The 22,753-nt window shown below is 42.0% G+C and overlaps 1 protein-coding gene across 6 annotated transcripts in view; it reads right to left on the reverse strand.

Annotated features, from left to right (window-relative positions):
* The window catches only part of SRPK2 (SRSF protein kinase 2), a 224,586-nt gene that overhangs the window by 200,849 nt on the left and 984 nt on the right, over positions 1-22,753 (reverse strand). For 2 of the 6 annotated variants that reach the window (XM_060304794.1, XM_060304793.1), the window contains exon 3: positions 21,003-21,116. The exons of the other annotated variants lie outside the window; for them this stretch is intronic. In XM_060304794.1, the coding sequence (XP_060160777.1) occupies positions 21,003-21,116 (114 nt within the window). The remainder of the gene's footprint in view (positions 1-21,002; positions 21,117-22,753) is intronic. 6 annotated transcript variants of the gene reach the window in all.

Raw genomic sequence — 22,753 nt, forward strand, 5'->3', positions numbered from 1 at the left:
GTTGAGCATCCTTTCATATGCTTACTGGCCATCTGTATGTCTTCTTGGGAGAAATGTCTATTTAAGTCTTTTGCCTATTTATTTTATTTTTTTATTTGGATATTGAGTTGTAGGAGCTGTCTGTATATTTTGGTCACACCAGTTGCAAATATTTTCCCCCTTTCTGTAGGTTATCTTTTTGTTTTGTTGATGGTTTCCTTTGCTGTTTTTAAGTTTGATAAGGTCCCATTTAGTATTGTTTTATTTCTTTTGCTTGGGAGATTGACCTAAGAAAACATTGCTATGATTTATGTCACAGAATGCTTTGCCTATATTCTCTTCTTCGAGTTTTATGGTGTCATGTCCTATACTTAGGCCTTTAAACCATTTTGAGTTTATTTTTGTGTATGGAGTGAGGGAGTGTTCTAATTTCACTGATTTACATGTAGCTGTCCAGCTTTCCCAACACCACTGGTCGAAGAGACTGTCTTTTCTCCGTTGTATATTCTTGCCTCCTCTTCCAAGATTAACTGGACCACAGCAGTGAGGCTGGGTTTATTTCTGGGCTCTCTATTCTGTTCCATTGATCTATATTGTCTGTTTTTGTGCCAATACCACATTGTTTTGATTACTGTAGCTTTGGAGTGTAGTCTGAAGTCTGGAAGGATTATGCCTCCAGGTTTGATCTTTTCCCTCAGAATTCCTTTGGCAATTCTGGGTCTTTTGTGGTTTCATATAAATTTTAGGATTTTCCTTGTTCTGTAAAAAATGTTATGGGTAATCTGATAGGGATTGCGTTAAACCTGTAGATTGCTTTGGGTGATATGGCCATTTTTAACAATATTAATTCCTCCAATCCAAGAACATGGGATATCTTTCCATTTCTTTGAATCATCTTCAATTTCCTTTATCAATGATTTATAGCTTTCAACATATAGGTCTTTCACCTCCTTGGTTAAGTTTATTCCTAGGTTTTGGGGTTTTGTTTGTTTTTTTTTTTCTTTCTGGCATGATTTTAAACAAGTTTCTTTGTTTGTTTGTTTTACTTTCTCTTTCTGGTATTTCATTGTTAGTGTACAAAAACACAACAGATTTCTGTACATTAATCTTATATCCTGCTATCTTGCTGAATTCATTTATTAGTTCTAATTTTTGTGTGGAGATTTTAGGGTTCTCTATATAGAGTAACTGTCACTTGCAAATAGTGACAGTCTGACCCATTCCCTTCCAATTTGAATACCTTTTGTTTCTTTTTCTTGTCTGACTGCTGTCGATAGGACTTCCAATATGACATTAAATAGAAGTAGTGAGAGGGACTTCCCTGGTGGCACAGTGGTTGAGAGTCCGCCTGCCGATGCAGGGGACGCGGGTTCGTGCCCTGGTCCGGGAAGATCCCACATGCCGCGGAGCGGCTGGGCCCGTGAGCCATGGCCGCTGAGCCTGCGCGTCCAGAGCCTGTGCTCCGCAACGGGAGAGGCCACAATAGCGAGAGGCCCGTGTACCACAAAAAAAATAATAATAAAATAAAGAATCCGCCTGCCAAGGCAGGAGACATGGGTTCGAGCCCTGGTCCAGGAAGATCCCACATGTCGCGGAGCAACTAAGCCCGTGTGCCACAACTACTGAGCCTGAGGTCTAGAGCCCATGAGCCACAACTGCTGAAGCCCGTGGCACCCTAGAGCCTGCACTCCGCAACAAGAGAAGCCACCACAATGAGAAGCCCGCCACACCACAACGAAGAGTAGCCCCCACTCACCGCAACTAGAGGAAGCCCGTGCACAGCAACGAAGACCCAACCCAGCCAATAAATAAATATTAAAAAAAAAAAAAAAGAAGTGGTGAGAGTGGGGATACTTGTCTTGTTCCTGAATTTCGCAGAAAGGCTTTCAGCTTTTCATCTCAACCATATTTCTTACACATGACAGAAAACTGGCTCTAGAGCAAACGTGATATAAATCTTTCTAAAGAGAACATAAAACAAAACTGTTATGTATTAAATTATTTACAATCATCTCCAAAGACATAACCATAATATTTTGCTGCTATTGAAACTTTCTTTTAACTCTTATATAAAATAAGCTATCTAAGACCTTCACAAAGACATTTTACTACAAATATACTTTAACAATACTGTATGTAGGTAGTGTCCATTTGTATTTTTCTACTAAAGCAAACAGCAGTGCAATAAATCTTGTCTCAGTCATTTTATCTTATTCATTTATTTATTTTTCAAAGTCAGTTTTGGTTTTTTTTTTTTTAATATTTATTTATTTTTGGCTGTGTTACACGCTCAGGGCATGTGGGATCTTCCTTGCAGCGCGGGCTTAGTTGCTCCGCAGGATGTGGGATCCTAGTTCCTCGACCAGGGATTGAACCCGCGTCCCCTGCACTGGAAGGCGGATTCTTAACCACTGGACCACCAGGTAAACCCCTCTCAGTCATTTTAAAAATTAAAAAATCAAATGGTTTTCATAATAGCACCTAGTAAAAAAAATGAAAATCCTAGTTTCTAATGAGTACAATGTTTCAATTTGGGATAATGAAAAAGTTCTGGAGATGGATGGTGGTGATGATTGCACAACAATGCGAATGTACTTAATGCTACTGAACTGTATGTACAATTAAAAATGGTTACAATGGTTTATGATATATATATTTTACCATAATAAAATCTCAGGTTTCAATAAGAAGAGGTTATATGTATGTCATCTGCAATAGTTTATGAACCACTATTAAGAAAAGTCATATGTGATGATTTGCACATTTAATCCTAACCCACCACTAACAAAGATATCTCAGAGGTCTCAATTATTCACTAAAGATAGAATTACATCACAACTGGAAATTTCCCTTGAAAAAGAAAGCTGAGAAAACCAAAACAGTTTCAAATTGGTCCATACAAATGACATATATTAATGAGACTATAATCACTTGGCAAACTTACTTATTAGTAAGTCACACTATGTGGTACAGAATAGTTCGAAATATTTTTTAACCAAACTAGTTCCTTACAATCAGGTGATCTATTTTTCAAGAGTTTTATTTAAAGAAATATACTTGAGCTTGCCAAAAACACATGATGTAACATGTGAAACAGGGAGTAATAATAGCAGCATTAAACTATAATCATACTTTAATACCTTATATAATCGGGGATTCTTCATAAATATCCATGTGAAAGTCCTAGGGCCAAGTACTGGGTAAAGGCCAAGAAAGAGATAACAGAATGGACACAAGCAGAAAGAGAAGAGTATTAAAGTCACTATTTATTAAGTTAACACCTGGCTTAGTATGTGCAAGCATCACGCTAAATATGTCACATGAATTCTCAATTAATGCTCACAGTAACCTTGTGGGATACTTTCATTAATCCTGTTCCACAAATGAGAAAACTGAGGCACCAATGGGTTAAATTAGGGGTCCCCTACCCCCGGGCCACAGACTGGTACCAGTCCGTGGCCTGCTAGGAACCAGGCTGCACAGCTGGAGGTGAGCGGCGGGCGAGGGAGCGAAGCTTCATCTGCATTTACAACCGCTCCCCAATGCTTGCATTACTGCCTAAGCTCAGCCTCCTGTCAGATCAGCGGTGGCAGAGCACGAACTCTACTGTGAACTGCGCATGCGAGGGATCTAGGTTGCTCACTCCTTATGAGAATCTATCTAATGCCTGATGATCTGAGGTGGAGCTGAGGTGATGCTAGCTCTGCGGAGCGGCTGCAAACACAGATTATCATTAGCAGAGAGGTCTGACTGCACAGAGACCATAATAAATCAACTGCTTGCAGGCTCATAATCAAAGCCCTATCAGTGAGTAGCAAGTGAAAACAAGCTCAGGGCTCCCAATGATTCTTCATTATGGTGAGTTGTATAATTATTTCATTACATATTACAATGCAATAATAACAGAAAATAAAGTACACAATAAATGTAATGCACTTCTATCATCGCAAAACCATCCCCCCACCCCCCTACACAGTTCCGCGGAAAAATTGTCTTCCATGAAACCAGTCCCTGGTGCCAAAAAGGTGGGGGACCACTGGGTTAAACAACATGCTCAAGATCACACAGTCACTAAGCAGCAGGACTGGGACACGAAGCCCACACCACTCTGAAGTGCACAGAGCCCATCTCAGGTGCTGTCTACTTGCTATCACCTTTAAGACACACTGTGCAGTAGACCGCAGTGTTATGACTCCTTGTTCCCTAGAGAGAACAAACATTCAGGAAAGATAAACCACGTTCTCAGCGGACACGGCAGCAAGCTGGCTGGAACCCAAGTCTTCTGACTTCTCAGCCAGGGCCTTTCCTCTTCAGTGTACCTGACACGTGTGATAGTTTTAAAACTATGTTCATCACAAATTATTTAATACAACTCTCTTCAAAGGGCAGAACCTAACACTCCCCTCAGTAACTCACTTTTTTTTTCTGATACATTTTATTTTATTTATTTTTAACTGTGTTCCAGTTTCAAGTACCTCACTTCTAACAAATACAATGTGGCAGAAGTGACAGGTGTGAGACTTGCCAGAGTAGGTCATAAAAAGCACTGCAGCGTCCTCCTTGTTCTCTTGGCTCCTCACTCTGGATGAAGCCAGCTGACATGTTGTAAGGACACTCAAGGAGAGGTGCACACGGCGAGGAAGCAAGGCCTCCTGCCGCCAGCCACGTAAGCAAGCCCGCGTGGAAGCCGCTCCTGCAGCCCCAGCCCAGCCTTCGAGTGACTGAAACCTGAGCCAGAGCCGCCCAGCTACGCTGCTTCTGAATGCCCAACCCTCAGCACAACTACGTGGCAATAAATGTTCATTTTATTAAGGCACCGTGGTTTGTGGGGGTTTCTTTTTCAGCTTTAAGTATAACTGACAAAACTGTAAGATATTTAATGTGTACATCCCGGTAATTAAGCCACTATGTTTTAAGGCAATTTGTTACACAGTAATAATACAACCAGGAAGGAAAACAAGTATCTCACACGTGACCCACACCTTGCCATCAAAATAACAGTGAAACTCAACTATACTTCAATTTAAAAGAAACCTAACAGAAAAAAGTGTAGGTTCAGCAGGTCGCCTGTCAAAAGAAGTTGTGGACTAAGGGGCAATTTCTCAGATTCAGTTTTGCCCTGTGTAATATGGTAGATGATAATTTTTTTCTTATTTTAAAATCCTCCCCATTTTACAATAATCTTTCCATTACCTTACCTCTTAGAGTCACTATGAGGATTACATGGAAGAATGTGTCCAGCACTTGGCATGATGCCCAATATGCAGTGAAAGTTCAGTAAATACTCACTGTAACTAATCTTATTTCTTTAATCTGCCCTTCACTAGCAGCTTCCCTTAGACTTCTTAAAAATTCCCAATTCTCAGTAGGGAGCACCTCCATTACAAACCTAAGTTGTCCAAGAGTCTTTTTCACTGGTCTTCATTTACTTCACTTACTCCCCTGCTTTATCTAAAACTCATCCACAACTGTCCCCTCCTTTGGCTCCCAGAGAATGAACTAATAATAATAACAGGGTCTCTTCTGGCCTCTACTGCTGCTGCTGCTCTCCCTGCCCCTTCGAAATGCAGGTTATCCTCAGAGGTCTCTCCTTGGTCCTCTCCTCTTCATTCTCATACCCTCAATGATGACTTTTGCAGATGCTCTCTGACTCCGAAACATATCACAGCCTCTACTTCTCATCTGAGTCACAGATCCCAATTTCCCCAGCTCAAGAGCCCCATGTGAATGTCTCACAAAAACCTCAAACTCAACAAAATCTGATTTTTTTCATCTCCCCTTACTCCTCACTTTTTCCCCCTTCTTCCCATGCCCAGCCCTGCTTCTCCTCCTGTGTTAACAGACCAAAATCTGTGAAGTCAGAGGATGAGATGTCCAAAGTGTTATTAAAATCTTCCCCCTTCTGCTTTCAATAAATGTATGAGGCACTGTGTTAGGTGCCAGGGATACATGGCAAGCTGGACACACCGCCCACCAAGAGCTCGCAGGCTAGCATGCTTCCAGTCAGCTGCTAAGCCCTAACGATTCCTCTGTGCAGACTTTTGTGTCCATCCCTGCCTTTCCATTCCTACCGCAGCCACCCCTCCTCTGGCACCTGGACCACCGTGATAATGTGGCCATGTTTCTCCCTTCAGTCTCTGCCCCCACCTCAGCCCATCCTTCACAGAGCTGCCCATTCTCTTTCTCAAGCATGTGATCCTGCTATTCAGCCCCTCAAAAGTCTGCAGTGGTTCCCACTGCTTACAGCGAAAGTCAGAATTCCCTCACATTACCTCGACGGCACTCCATGATTATTCCACTCAAATCACCTTCTGCACCCTGCTATACACTCCACGGGTACAATGACATTTAGGACATCTCATTCTCTCCCTAACACTCGCGCCTGTTTACTAGCTATTCCCTCAGAATGTCATGGCGTCTATGAAAATTCCCTTGTGTAGCCATCCGAATTAACTGATCCTTCCCTTATTTTACACAGCACAATGCCTGTACCTCTATTTGCTATCAACCTCTTCCACTTTCTATCACTGTTAGTTGTTTACTTGCCTGTCTCTTTGAGTACGTCATAAATCCGACTGCCACTAATTAACTTGGCAACCCTGATGAATCATTGCATTATCTAAGGTTTAACTTTCTCATCAGTAAAATGAAGGGTTAGATTAACTAATTGCTAAGTAACTCCCAACTCCAAAGTTCCATAAGGATGAGTCTTATTTATCTTTGAAAAAGGCAGAATAGCACAGCTCTAAGCTTGGTCTTGGTAGTCAGACTGATGGTTCCGAATCCCAGCTCTACAACCTACCAGCTCTCAACAATGGGCCTGCTACTTAACATTTCTGGGCCTGTTTCTCATCTGTAAAATAGAGAATAATTAGAATTCTTACAGTTTAAAAATTTTTTTTACTAACTGCTTTAGTCAGATATAATTCACAGATCACACAATTCACCCGTTTAAAATACACGACACAACGACTTTTGGTACATTCACATAGTTGTACAACCATCGCCACAATCAATTTTAGAATATTTTCACTACCCCAAAAAGAAACTCATATCCATCAACAATCACTCCCCGTTCCCCCCAGCCCTAGGCAATCACTATTTTACTTTCCATCTCTATGGATTTGCCTCTTCTAGGTATTTCATATCAATGGAATAATATAATGTGGTCGTTTATCACTGGCTTCTTTCATTTAGCAAAATGTTTTCAAGGTAAACGTATGTTGTAGTAAGAGAACTTCAATTTATTGCTAAATAATATTCCATTGTGTGGATATACTACATTTTTTAAAATTTTATTTATTTATCTATTTATGGCTGTGTTGGGTCTTGGTTGCTGTGCGAGGGCTTTCTCCAGCTGTGGTAAGCAGGGGCCACTCTTCATCGCGGTGCGCGGGCCTCTCACTATCGCGGCCTCTCTTGTTGCGGAGCACAGGCTCCAGACGCGCAGGCTCAGTAATTGTGGCTCACAGGCCTAGTTGCTCCGCGGCATGGGGGATCTTCCCAGACCAGGGCTCGAACCTGTGTCCCCTGCATTGGCGGGCAGACTCTCAACCACTGCGCCACCAGGGAAGCCCAGGATATACTACATTTTTTTTATCCCTTCAGATGGACATTCAGTTGTTTCCACCTGGCCATTAAGAATAATGCTGGTCTTTCAGTTTTAAGTAATAAGAAAATGCAACTCCACCTGGCTGAAGCAAAAAACTAAAAGTCCAGCAGGCAGCCCTTGCTTCAGCACAGGTTTAAACATCATCATTAGGACTGACTTTTTCTCCATTTCTTGGCTAGGCTCTGTTCTCTGCTCAGTTTTGGTGACAAAATGGCTTCAATAACTCCATTTCACATCCTCTCACAGTCATGCCAACAGGAGAAAGCAAAAGCCCTGGGGTTAGCTCTGTGTGGGCTGCCTCGCTGTGGCCCGAGAGTATAAAACACTAAGTGAAATAGGCTGTGATCTATCCTTGGGAAATGGGGAAGGGACACAAAGGATGTGAACCAAAAACAGATAAGAGATAAACACCACACAAAATTGAGGCCTCTTTCTGGGAGGATAAATGGATTCTGAACAGCTGAAAAATTTTAAAGCCCAATTTTTAAAAACAAAAAAATAAATAAATTTTAAATAATAAAAACCCAACTTAAGGTTGTGGTGAAAATGAAAAATAAATGCATATTAAGCATTTAGGAGAATGCTTAACACACAGTAAGTACTTAATAAATGTTAGCTGTTATATTAGCTATTATCTGTATTACATGAACCACATGAAATTTGATGGAATTTGACATTTAAGAAAAAAAGCCAATTTCATATAGCCCCGTGTCACATATACTCAGCTTAAAATTAAGTCATGTTCAGCCTGCTCTTCCATAATGAAATGTAAAACTGCATCTCAACAGAAGGAATGAGGCTTATTTTCAAAATTTTTTAAACTTCAGTTTATAGAGTCAGAGGAATTTCTCTGCTCTTGTGGCAAATATGAGAGGCAAAGTATGGGAAAGAGAAGTCTCTGAGAACAGTAGTCTGTAAAGCATTTCCTACACTAACAACAATACATACTGTGGTTCAGGCCTGACAGCCACCTTAATCCTTTATTAGCCAAAGCTCTCAACTCAGTCTATTAAGAATTCTTTTCATAGGAAAACATCACTTTGATTTCTTAATATAAGTTAACAGGAAACTAGCACTCCTTTAATAAAATGTAATTTTTCAATCTTGCTCAAAATACATTTATCTCATAAAACAAGGGTTACCAAATGGTTACTTCCCTCTTGGACAGTCTAAACATGATTAAAAAATAATTTTTAAAACTACTACCAGGATCACCTATTCCTTTTATCACGTCTTAGTCTCCTCCCTGTCCCCTTGGTCTAGTTTCAAATTATAGACCTAGATAGAGATCACCTGTTATGAACAATGAATACTTTCTTCATGATTTCTATATCTGATGGTAATTTTGTTGCTCTAATTCACTGTGAGGGCCTATGCTTACACAACATTATCTCCTATCAATATTAGAGCATAAGCCCTTCCTTTCTTATTCCTGATCAACAGTAAAGTCTCTGCTCGGCCCCAAAAAATAAATAAATAAATAACTACAGAAGTTATTACTGAGAAAAATAAAGATTTAAGCTGGCTAAAATAACTGAAAACATATTCATGTTTAGATGCTTAAGAAAATTTTATAATAATTCCAGTTTTCCTTTTTGCCTATTATAAAAATTCCTAAAATACAACTGAAGCACCATAAAATAACTAATAGCTGTCACTTACCATTTACTATGTACCACACACATATTACTTTATTTAATCCTTACATTTATTCTCTGAGAGGTATGATCAGCTCTATTTTAAGGAAAAAAAATTGAGACTTAGAAAAATTAAATAATTTATCCAACCCCACTGAGAAAAGTGATGCCTTCAAAACTTGAACCCTGGTCAGCTGCCTCTGACAACAATATCAGCCTCAGCAAAGAATATTCAAAGACTGATCAAACTTTAGGAAAAGGGGAAACTATTACTTCTTCTCAGCGAAGCTGGGGAAGTGAGATAGCCTTTGCCTACACCAAGTAAGAGGATTCAAACGTTAAGAGTAAAATTATACAGCTCAGGATCCTCTGAAAGGTAAATGTATCCTCCAGTGTCCCTCAACTTGATCGCAATGACACTGCAGGTAGTGAGCATCAGTGGAGCCAAGGGGAAGAGAAGAACAGTTCTACTATTACGGTTATACCTACAGGGTGCTGATGACTACAAAAGGATATGGAAAGCCTCAGCCTTGTAGCTACTGAAAAACAAAAACGAGTTTTTAAAGCTAAGATAGAAAACACAGTTAAACCTTTTTTTAAAAAACTGTCTTACTGTATACTAAAAGTGCCTACATAAAGCAACTTCTATCTCACTCCTACCATACATGCACATGATAAAACAGTCCAGGCCCTTGTGACATATTAAAAGTAGTCTCGGGCTTCCCTGGTGGCGCAGTGGTTGAGAACCTGCCTGCTAATGCAGGGGACATGGGTTTGAGCCCTGGTCTGGGAAGATTCCCACATGCCGTGGAGCAACTAGGCCTGTGAGCCACAACTACTGAGCCTGCGCGTCTGGAGCCTGTGCTCCGCAACAAGAGAGGCCGCGACAGTGAGAGGCCCGCGCACCGTGATGAAGAGTGGCCCCTGCTTGCCACAACTAGAGAAAGCCCTCGCACAGAAACGAAGACCCAACACAGCCAAAAATTAATTAATTAATTAATTAATTAAAGAAAAAAGTAACAAATGTTCAAGTACAATTGGTGTCTTAAAAAGAAAAAGCAGTCTCCATTCAGAGAAAGAGAATATATTTTCTTTCTTTTCTTTTTTTTAAATTTATTTTTATTTTTGGCTGCATTGGGTCTTCGTTGCTGTGTGGGCTTTCACTAGTTGCAGTGAGCGGGGGCTTCTCACTGCGGTGGCTTCTCTTGTTGCAGAGCATGGGCTCCAGGTATGCGGGCTTCAGTAGTTGTGGCACGTAGGCTCAGCAGTTGTGGCTCACAGGCTTAGCTGCTCTGAGGCATGGGGGATCTTCCCAGACCAGGGATCGAACCCATGTCCCCTGCACTGGCAGGCAGATTCTTAACCACTGCGCCACCAGGGAAGTCCCAAGAGAATATATTTTCGCCTTTCTTTTTCTGACAGTAAAGGGAGGAATTTAAAAATAAAAATTTAAAAGTAAGGTTCTTGGCTTCCCTGGTGGCACAGTGGTTAAGAATCTGCCTGCCAATGCAGAGGACACGGGTTCGAGCCCTGGTCCGGGAAGATTCCACATGCCGCGAAGCAACTAAGCCCGTGCGCCGCAACTACTGAGCCCGCAAGCCACAACTAGTGAAGCCCACATGCCTAGGGCCCGTGCTCCGCAACAAGAGAAGTCACTGCAATGAGAAGCCCATGCACCACAATGAGTAGTCGTCCCCGCTCGCAACGACTAGAGAAAGCTCATGTGCAGCAACAAAGACCCAACGCAGCCAAAAATAAAATAAATGAAATAAATAAAATTATTTTTTAAATTAAATAAATAAAATAAAAATAAGGTTCTTGGGAATTTCCTGGAGGTCCAGTGATTAGGATTCCGTGCTTCCACTGCAGGGGGCCGAGTGGCAAGGTCAAAAAATTAAAATTAAAAACAAATGAACAAAAAAACCCCACAACTCAAGAATGACCTTTGGCTCCCACTGAATTGCCTTCTTCCCACTTTCTGGACAAATCCTGAGTTTCCCTACTGACTTCTCTCAACCAATCCCAGTCAGGCAGTCCCCCAACCTAAGAGACGGTTGATAAAACAAAAAGTGCCTCAAGTGCTTTGAAACCCCACGCATTCATGCGTAATCTGCTTTAACAAATCTGTAAAGTCATGTATTTTCTGCCTCTAGGAAGGTATGAAACAAAGGAACTTTGGATCACAAAATGTTCATCACCTTCTGTGGTGATAAAACTTCCAGATGACCCCACAGTTGAAACACTGCCATAGCATTTAAGAAACTAATAAACAAAAACAAAACAAAAAAAGGTTCTTGCAATAATCTCTTTAGGGGCTAAAAACTTTACCTTCTGTTTAGTCCCAGAATGGCTTGCTTTCTGCAGACTAAATGGTAGTTTCAAAAGCCAGTGAATCAGAATCCAGGACTCTAAACCAGCACTGTAAACTGGCTCAGGAACTAAAAGATAATTGACTGTAATCAAGTAACTGCTTCTTCAGTCACCCTCACTGCTCCTTCACTGAAACTTCTCTACTGAGAGAGAAAAAGAGAAATAAAGGCCTGAAGAATTTTAAGCTCTGTTCCAAGAAGCTGCCTTGGGAAGCACTACAGTGGATGAGGGAAAGACCAGGTGGTTAGGACCAAGCCCTCACCTGCCAATTCTCCCAGAATAGAGCCACTTTTTCCTCTTTACATATAATAGAGTTCTATGTAAAATTTTATTTAAAAAGCATTCTGCAGGAATTCCCTGGTGGTCCAGTGATTAGGCCTCTGTGCTTTCACTGCCAAGGGCCCAGGTTCAATCCCTGGTGGGGGTGGGAATAAAAGCATTTTGCTACTACAAAGCAAGAGTGAAAAACACTTGTTCAGGTGCTCTCTAAAGTCCTGGCTACTTCACTGCATTCTCAGATTCACAGCCTTATGCAATAAATTTCAGGTGTGAAAGACACAGTCAATTTTATATCAGTGCTGCAATTAATGTTCAGTTACATCCCATTTTAGGATAAAACACATCACGCATGCACCCCCCACCAAAAAAAACTTTCAACGGGATATTCTAAAAATAAAAATAATCAATAGGATAAGATTCCCTGTGTAAGTGGTGGCAACAGCTGACTGACAGCAGAAACAATAGCAGCAAGCTGTGTTCCGTGGATGTCAGAAGCAACAACAGCACCTGCCAACCAATGCAAGCAGCCAGGCACAGGAGTCCCAAGAGCCAGGCAGTGCTTTTCAGTGCATTGTCTGTCTTATCTCTTCCACATCTCAAACTTCTGTTTCCTGGGGTTACAGAGGTATCCCTGGGCTGCAGTCTGTCTTTACTCCTTCTCCCACCCTGCCTAGTTCACACAATCATCTCGGGGCACATCTACTACACTGAGGTACCACAGGGGACGTGACACCCACACACCACGCTCAGCTAAGGTGAGTAACAGTCTTGTGTGTCACAACCAAATTTAAAGCCATCAATAATCTCATCCACATGTTCCCTTTTGTCCCTATCCTTTTAGGCTCCACATTCTAAGACCCTAACTAGAGAATTCTAATGCCTAAAAATACTTACATTAAGAATATGTCCAAGAATTAGCTGAAATAAATGCACTCTGGAATTGATAGGCCAATTATTAATTTTAAACTTATCAGCAAAGCAGTTTGACTATAAAGATATTCAATGTGGAAGTGAATTCAAACACCAGGAACAAAACATTACATTTTGTAGGATTTATCCAGTAAGGCTAAGAACTCAGCATAAAGTATCATATATGCTCAAGTATAAACCATGGTCTTTTCCCAAAAATTATCCCGCAAAAAAGAAGTAGTTCCCCTAGATTCTAGTCCTTATAAAGCCTTTATAATGATAGACTGCTCTCTCAAGTACCTTATTTTTAACATAATAAGGCAAAAAAAAAATCTTCAAAAGGAAATGAACAATCAGGATTACAGTAATGCTAGGCTTGATGGCAGAGGGTAATAGAATGACCATTCCTAGAGGACCCTGACTCGGAGGAGTCTTGGTGAGACCTAGAAGAGAGGGGAGGAGGGATGAAACACTCTTCACTGACTGACGATTGATTAGGGAACTGTCCGAAATCACTTTAATCAATACTAATTTAGGAGACATCAACCCAATAAAATTAATTTTAAAAGAGGCAAATAGGGCTTCCCTGGTGGTGCAGTGGTTGAGAGTCCGCCTGCCGATGCAGGGGACAAGGGTTCGTGCCCTGGTCCGGGAAGATCCCACATGCCACGGAGTGGCTGGGCCCATGAGCCATGGTTGCTGAGCCTGCGCGTCCGGAGCCAGTGCTCCGCAACGGGAGAGGCCACAACAGTAAGAGGCCCGCATACCGCAAAAAAAAAAGAGGCAAATAATTTCAACACATTTTTGGAATTATTCCTCCTCATTAATGCTGTACACAGCCTTTTAAAAAGCAAGTCAAGGGCTTCCCTGGTGGCGCAGTGGTTCAGAATCCGTCTGTCAATGCAGGGGACATGGATTCGAGCCCTGGTCCGGGAAGATCCCACATGCCGCGGAGCAACTAAGCCCCTGTGCCACAACTACTGAAGCCTGCGCTCTATAGCCCGTGAGCCACAACTACTGAAGCGGGCGTGCCTGGAGCCCGTGCTCCACAACGAGAGAAGCCACCGCAATGAGAAGCCCGCGCACCGCAACGAAGAGTAGCCCCCCTCGCCGCAACTAGAGAAAGCCCGCGTGCAGCAACGAAGACCCCATGCAGCCAAAAATAAATAAATAAATTTATAAAAAAAGAAACTAAATATCATAACTAAACATTTGACTACTCCATCTATATCTCTAAAATTTATACTTTCAAGTTGTATAGAATTTTAAACTTTTCATTGGGGAGTTAGGGGACTTACAACCAAGGCTATCTTATATTCGGGTACATAAAGTATCTGATAATACAAACTCAATGTGAAATGTTCCCCTGGAGACATACACAACGGAATAGAGCACGCCCGCCAAAACAAAGGAAAGAAAGAAAAAAGACCTGCTAATAGCCAGCCACACAAATCACTCTAAGGCCACCAGCCTAGATTAGACCGTACCACCTTTAACCTTGGCTGACAGCGCTCCTGGAATCAAGGCAGGGTACAAGCTTAAAAACCTGGCAACTGCAGGTAATAACTTTTCTTTCTTTGAAAACAGAACACAAGATTTGGTGGTAAAAATCTGGGGACCTGTTAGACCTTTGATACAAACAGAGCAAGACAAAAATCTCTTTAATTCTTAGTCATCAACACAAAAAATACTTTATCTACCTGGACCAGATGATGAGACAAAGATAGGTAATTTCTTTACAAACTGTCAAGTTTAAAAAAAGAAAGAGGGAGGGAGGGAAGAAATACTAACCCCTGAAATATAAAGGCCATCAATGATGAACTAAATTTAAAACTCTAATGAACTCTTCTCAAATCTTATTCTCCTTAAACTTCCCTATCCCATATATTGCTATTTACCCTCTTTAAGCTGATCTTTAGCTTCCCTTCTCTTATTCTGTCCAATGGCACTCTCCAAGTTTCAGGCTCCAGCCCTCTTCTCTCCTCCCCCTTCTCTTCAGTAAGCTGATCTTGCCGTCCTAATTGTCCTCAAAGGTGTATTCTAATCCCAGCCTCCCACCTCCAAACCAACTCTCCTTATCCTCCTTTAGGATATCTGTCACTTCAAATACAGTGTGCCTAAAACAAAATCTCTATCCCATCTCCAACCAACTTCTCCCAACTTTCTTAGTCTTCATTAAGTGTAACATTTTCAGTAAAACTGCCATTGTTTTTATTGCTTTCCTGTTCATGTCCCATAATTAGTTAGTTCTAGCCCTCCTGACTCTTCTTTAAAAGAACTTTTCAAAATTGGAAGTCTTAAACAGGTTCACGGTCTTTGACTCAATATTTCCATTTCTAAGATTCCACATAATCTGAGAATATCTGAAATGCAGACAAAGATATTCGCTGAAGTATTATAATGCCTGAAACAGTAAACATGTTTCCAGCAATAAAGAAATATTTAAACAAATTAAGCAGTTAAGTAAATTAGAATATTACTCAGTCACTAATAATTGGTTATGAGAAAAAAATTTTTAACTTCTTTTTAAAAAATATTTATTTATTTGCCGCACCACACGGCATGTGGGATCTTAGCTCCCGGACCAGGGATCGAACCCAAGACCCCTGCATTGGAAGCCCAAAATCTTAACCACTGGACCGCTAGGGAAGTCCCGGTTATGAGAAAATTTTAAGGACATTAAAAATGTTAATGACAAAATGTTAAATAAGGAAAGCAGCATACAAAATCATACATGAGATGATTAAGTAACAAAAAACACAGGGATGAAAAAAAGACTAGAAGGAAAAATAACAAAATATTAATAATGTCCCATTTGTATCATGCTGGATGGTGACAATGTGAGTCATTTTTGTTTTCTTCTTCTTTTTTTTTTTTTGGCCTGGCCACAAGGGATCTTAGTTCCCCAACCAGGGATTGAACCCAGGGCCCAGGTACTGAAAACACCAAGTCATACCCACTGGACCACCAGGAAATCCGTTTGTTTTCTTCTTTACATGTTTCTATAGTTTCCAGATATGGTACATAATATTTTAAAAATCAGGAAAAAAGGGGACTTCCCTGGTGGTGCAGTGGTTGAGACTCTGCGCTTCCAATGCAGGGGGCCTGGTTTGATCCCTAGTCAGGGAACTAGATCCCACATGCTGCAACTAAGAGTTCACATGCCACAAGTGAGGAGCACGCTGGCTGCAACTAAGGAGCTGGCAACCCATAAGTAAGGAGCCGGCCTGCTGCAACTAAGATCCAGCGCAAATAAATAAATAAATCTACATTAAAAAAATAAATAAAATCAGAAAAAAGGTAATTTTTTAAATGTGTTTCCAATTCAAGACTTGTCAGGTCTCCCTAAATTAATCCTCAAAGTATATATTATTTTAAACTAAATAGCAAAAATAAACTGGAGAAGGAACTCAGAAATATAATCTTAATGTATGTAAGAAATGCCCAAAAAATTCTGAAAACAAGAGTGACAAGGTGGGGGGGGGGGGAAAGAGTGACAAGGTGTATATAGGAGATGTGGGAGAGCCCTTGCCCTACCAAAACCTAAAACGTACTCAGAACTACAGTAAATAAAAAAATAGGGAACTAAAGCAGAAACAGAGTAATCAACACCTCAATACTCATACATGGAGAGATGCAATAGCGTTGGAGTGACCAGCCAAATCATTTAGAAAAAAATAAGACAGCAATAACCACAGCCTAATAACCACAGCCAACCTTTACTGCACACTTACCACGGGTCCAAAACCTTGGGGCCAGATGTCACTGCATTTCAGTTTCTTGGGTTTTCCAAAGACAGTATGATATTGGTGCCTATTTCATGTACTATGTAAGACTGCAGCAAGGTCTAGGAGCATGTTTTTAAAACATGCAGCCTACAGCCTTCCTGTTCTCAGAGGAAGAAGAGATCCCCCTTCCGTACAATACAAACCTGTGCTCTGATCACATCCCCTCCTGTCAACTCAGGGCGTTTGCTCCAAATTCCCCTTCTTGTCAGTATTTTCAACCTCTCCCTTTCTACTAGCTCCTTGCCATTCGCTTACATTTGAGAGGGAAAAAAACACTCCTCAGGAACCACTCCCTTGCTACCTTTTCTCCTTTACACAAAGAAAGCTTATTCAATTAGTAACCTTTTAAAAAGAAAAAACAAAAAGACTACAGTGTCATCCCATTCACTCATAGGGCTGCAGGCTCCCTGTGGCCAAAAGCACTGTGCTGAGACTACTCCAGGTGTGGGCTCTAATGATTTCCTAACTGCCAAAGTCAAAGGCCACCATCAGGGTTCATCTCACTTGAATTATTTTGCAGACTGTGCTCTTCCCTTCTTGAAATGCCCTTGGTTTCTGTGATTCAACTTTCTCCTGATTCTCCTATCCCTCTGGCTCCTCCTTTACCCTACCTATGGCTTTCTTCTCTTCACATTCAACACCTTCAGCCAGCTGCCACCAACACTATACCCAACAACTCCCATTTGCATTTCTAACCAGAGCTCTTCCCAGCGCTCTAGCGGTTAACACTCACCAATGTCTCTAACTGGAAGTGAATCACACACCTGTAACTGCCTAACAAAAGCCATCATTAGCTTTTCCCAAAGCTGCTGTGCATTCTTTACCTTGAGGAATGGCAACACCATCCACAAATTTAGCTAATTCAGAAACCTGGGATTCATCCTAGACCCCTCCCACTCTCCTCCCACATTAAATTGGACACCAAATGCAGTGAATTCTACCCCCTTAATACCCATCAGTCACCTGAAGCTGGATCTCTTTCCTCTAAGCCATTCTCTACACAGCAGATAGAGTAACCTTTCTAAACATCTCAATCTGTACCCACAGCAATGAGCCCCACTCAATGCTCACCACATCCTGCACCCCAGCCACACTTCCCTGCTTGACATTCCGAGAACACAATCATGCCACTTACACCTCCACATGTTTACGCCAACTGCAGCGCTGCTTTTGCTTGGAAGGCCCTCACCCTGCCACCTATTTACTTGGGAAATTATTATTGGCTCTTCAAGATCCAGTTTAACACAACTCTGTGAATCTACTAAAACCTATTGAACTGTACACTTTAAGTAGATGAACTGTATGGTATGTAAATTATATCTCAACAAAACTCATAATTTTCTGTGAGAAAAAAGACTTACCATCCGATTTTTTAAAAATGGGCAAAAGACAAAACAGGTACTTCACAAAATAAAAAATTTCAAATGACCAATAGACATACGAAAAGATCTTCGAAACCATCACTCAGGCAAATGCAAATTAAAACCACAGTAAGGTATCAGTACATATCCAGAAGAGCTAAAATTAAAAAGAATGACATGATCAAGTATTACAAAGATGTGGAACAATCGAAACTTCATACACTGCAGGTGGGAGTGTAAAGCAGTTCAATCAAAACTATTTCATAATATAACTGGGAAAAAAATCTCTGCAATTACTACTAAGACTAAGCATACACCTCTTCTATAACCTAGCAATCCCACTGCTAGAGTATATGCCCAAGAGAAATAAGTGCTAATGTCCACAAAAGGACATGTACAAGAATGCTAACAGGGGGCTTCCCTGGTGGCGCAGTGGTTGAGAGTCCACCTGCCGATGCAGGGGACACGAGTTCGTGCCCCGGTCCGGGAAGATCTCACATGCCGCGGAGTGGCTGCACCCGTGAGCCATGGCCGCTGAGTCTGCGCGTCCGGAGCCTGTGCTCCACAACAGGAGAGACCACAGCAGTGAGAGGCCCACGTACCGCAAAAGCAAAACAAACAAACAAACAAACAAAAACAAAAAAAAAGAATGCTAACAGGGACTTCCCTGGTGGTGCAGTGGTTAAGAATCCACCTGCCAAGGCAGGGGACACAGGTTAGAGCCCTGGTCCCAGAAGATCCCACACGCCGCGGAGAAACAAAGCCCGTGCGCCACAACTACTGAAGCCCACGCGCCTAGAGCCCGCGAGCCACAACCACTGAAGCCCGCGCACCTAGAGCTCGTGCTTCGCAACAACAGAAGCCACCGCACCACAACGAAGTATAGCTTCCGCTAGCCGCAACTAGAAAAAGCCCGCGCACAGCAACAAAGACCCAATGCAGCCAAAAATAAAGTAAAATAAATTTTAAAAAAGATTTTTTTTAAAAAAAAGGTGTTAAAAAAGTAATTTATAACCAAAAAGTGTAAAGAACCCAAATGTCCATCAATGAATGGATAACTACAACACAGTAATATCAACACAATGAAATGTTACTTGCAATATAAAGGAATGAAGTACCAATACATACTACAACATGGATGAACCTTGAAAGCATTATGCTAAGAGAAAGAAACCAGACAGAAGATCATATGCTGTATGATTCCATTTATATGAAACATCCAGAATAGATAAGTTTATAGAAAGAGAAAATAAATTAATGAATGCTGGGGTCAAGGGAGAATGGGGAATGACAAACAAGTACAGTGTTTTTTTGGGGGGGTGATGAAAATATTCTGGAATTAGATAACAGTTGCACAACTTTGTGAATATACTAAAAAAACAGCAAGTTACACACTTTAAAAACTAAATTCTTAAAAAACCAATTTTACAGTATGTGAATTATGTTTCAAGAAAAAAGTTACATGTGAGGGAAAAAATCAATAAAAACCAAAAAAATTCTTTAAAACATTTTATACATATGCACAGGCCCCAAAGCAAAAATCCATCCCAAGCCATGTGATTTAGCTAATTCTTAAGAATTAGGTCTTCCCTGCTAGTTCTTCCCTGCTGCCTGTTACAAAGCAGCACAATTAATAATTAGCAAACTAAACTCACTGGAACAATCTGACAAGCTAACAATCTCAGTTCAGAAATCATAATCTTATTTCTGACAACTACAAATTCTAGTGTTCTAAAAAAGCTGCCTATAGGAACTGGCGCAATTCACAAAAGCTCACAGAATTGAACTGAATTAAAATGAATGAAGTGCCACTTGCACATACAAGCATATGACAAAAGTAGATCATATTACATCAAGCCAGGCCCATGTAGTCACATAATACAAGTCTGCCAGTCGTTATATTAATATAGTTTAAAATTAGATTTATTACTCTCTTTCCTCCTCTGGAGAATTAATCAAAAAGCAAAAACACTGGGCATCAGGAGACCTGAATTCTGGTCCAAACTAAGCTAGTTGTGTGACCTTACCCTCTATTAGAGCTGTCTGTAAAATGAGGAATACCTCCGAGGCTACGAGTCTCCTGAAGTCCCTCTACCATCACCTCTCCCCCGTGCTACTCTGTGCACCCAGAGTCAAGTCATCATGGTTTCCCCACGTACTAGGGAAGGCCAGCTCTCGTTTTCTACTTCTCCCCACCCGCTATAATCCATTCTCTACATTGACAGCCAGTACTCTTTTCAAAACAGGAATCAGATCCTGCCACTCCCATCCATATGCCTCCCAGGTGCCTACAAGGCCAGGCCCTACCCGTTCTGACTCCTCCCCCCTCACCATCCTCTTGGGTAGCACTCTAGCCACTCTGACCTTTGGGTTCCCCCAACATTCCTAGCCCATTCCTCCCCGGGGCCTTTGCCACACTCCCATCTCCTCCGCCTTATTCTAACTTCCGTTCAAATGTCACCTCCTCAGAGAACTGAGTGTGGATTCTGGTCCCAGCCTGCTTAGATTCAACTTAATAGCTGGACATGTTACTCACTCATGCTGTACCCCCATTTCATCTGTAAAGTGGTAATAACAGTGCCTACCTCACAGAATTATCAGAAGGGATAAACGCATGTAAAGCAAGCAGCAAATAGACTGGCACGGTTTTCAAATGTCATCTATCACTATACTTAAGGCACCCCATCTTCATTTTCTCCCTCTCCCTGAGCACTGTCTGGAACTGCCTTCTTTGTCATTCGCTTTAGGGTTCCAAAACCCCCATAGAATGTAAGCTTCGTGAGGCGCTTGCCTTGCCTTGTTCAAAGCTCTACCACCATTTCCCAGGAAAGGCATGCACACACTTGTTGAATATATGAATAAATCAATCACATCAAGGATTCCTTTAAAATAATACTGGCTTGATTCAAAGAATTAAGTGAAAAACTGCCTCAAACAGTTATGTAATGGGGCTGGTCTCCTCCTGGTCCTTGCAGACTGACCAGTTCATTTAGTCACTGGCTGAGGCGTTTCTGTCAAATCTAGTCACATAACTACAACAGACAACGAAAAAAGCTAACAGATTAACCTGTGAGAGTAGAAGTTGAATATCGTGGATATATGCTAATTCTCTGTAAACATACCACATAAATCCAAACTGCAGCACACCAAAAAAGGCTCTGGCCATTAGGAAAGTCATACCCTGAAATATGAAAATATGAAACAGTGACTTTAACTAAAACTGTTTTTCTACATGTACATATATATATAAAAAACATACAGTTATATATATCCACCTACACACACACACACACACACACACACACACACACACACACACAGAGCCATCCCCAAAACTAGGGGGATGCTTTTTTCAACTCCTTTTAACTTTTCTTAACAAAATGGGCTATGTGGGAATAAATGTTTTGAACTGAAAGTTGTGACCCAACTCAGGAGCCTAAACATTACAGTTCTCCTTACTTATGGACTAAATTTCCATCATTCACCAAAGGAAATCCCAAATATAAGGTTCTGATTACTAGTATTAATTTTTAAAGCATCTAAAACTAACAAATATCCATTGAGATTTAACATCTTAAGACTCCAACATCTAATTTTTACCCACCAGGTCAAGCCCTTAATAAATATTTTTCCCTCGCTCTAGTAGTTTTTTTTTAATTGTTTTTTTAAGAAAGGCTTTATTATGTCGGTATCTACATTTTGTGAAATCCTTAACATAGTTTCAAGTTATATTCCGGTTTGAATGAACACAAATCCTGTCATGATACATCACATTAGTAATGACTTAGGCAGTTTTCATAGACGCCACCAACGGTTATGAAATTCGCCAGGCTGAGACCAAAGCGAAGAAGGGAAAAAGCCTAGGAATGCTGCAGGCTAGTCCCCCAAAGAAAACAAACCAACCAAAAATGCTTCGTGATTTTATTTAAAGATGATCACGGACGATCCCCATAATACCAAATATATACCACAGAGTTATTTCTTTCTCAAATGGAAGAGTGAAGCCACAAATCAGGAGGAGGAGTAATCTACGCTGGTAGATTCTTCAAAATTAGGAAAGAAAGGGAAAGGAGACGCGGCGGCGCTCTGCGGTCTCGGAGCCGCTCTCCAGGAAAGGCTTCCCGGGCGCCGGCCGCTCCCACTCCGGTCCGCGGCCAGGCTGGAGGTGGCTGGCGGCTGGCATGTTTGAAATATCACCACCCTATTCATCGCCTCCCGGCACAATGAGGCGCTGGGCAGCCGCGCCGAGGACCGCCCGCGCACACGCCCACCCGCCCCGCGCAGCCCGAGACCCGGGCGCAGCCGCGTCGCAGCGAAGTCACGCTCGGCCCGGGCAGAAAGTTTCGGAAAAAAAACCAAGCGCCGAAACGCACAGGTTTCAGAGCTGAACTCGTGCCAGGAACACGCCCGAGGCAAACCACTTGACAACCAGCTCCGGTTTTCAGCAGAAAGGCCGAGAGGCGGGGGCCGGAGAGGAAGAGGAGGCAACACACACACACATACACACTCTCTCTCTCTCTCTCTCTCTTTCTCTCTCTCACACACACTCGGCTCCTCTTCCTCTAGGGCCCCGGCGCCCAGGTGGGAGCGATACCGCAGCCTCACGTCCGCACGCGGCGCCGGGGCCCGGGCAGCGGGCGCCAGCTCCTCTCCCAGGAAGGCCCGGGACCCCCGGGCCACCTCGGCGCGCAGGAGAGGGTGCGCACGCCCGGCGCTTCCTTCCCCGTCCGCCCCCAACGACCGCGGAGACTGGGGGCCCCAGGGGCCCGGGGTCAGGGGATGCTCGGCGGGCCGGCCGCGGGCTCGCGCGTGCCCCTC

Source organism: Globicephala melas, chromosome 9 (genome assembly GCF_963455315.2).
Source record: "Globicephala melas chromosome 9, mGloMel1.2, whole genome shotgun sequence".
Lineage (NCBI taxonomy): Eukaryota > Metazoa > Chordata > Mammalia > Artiodactyla > Delphinidae > Globicephala > Globicephala melas.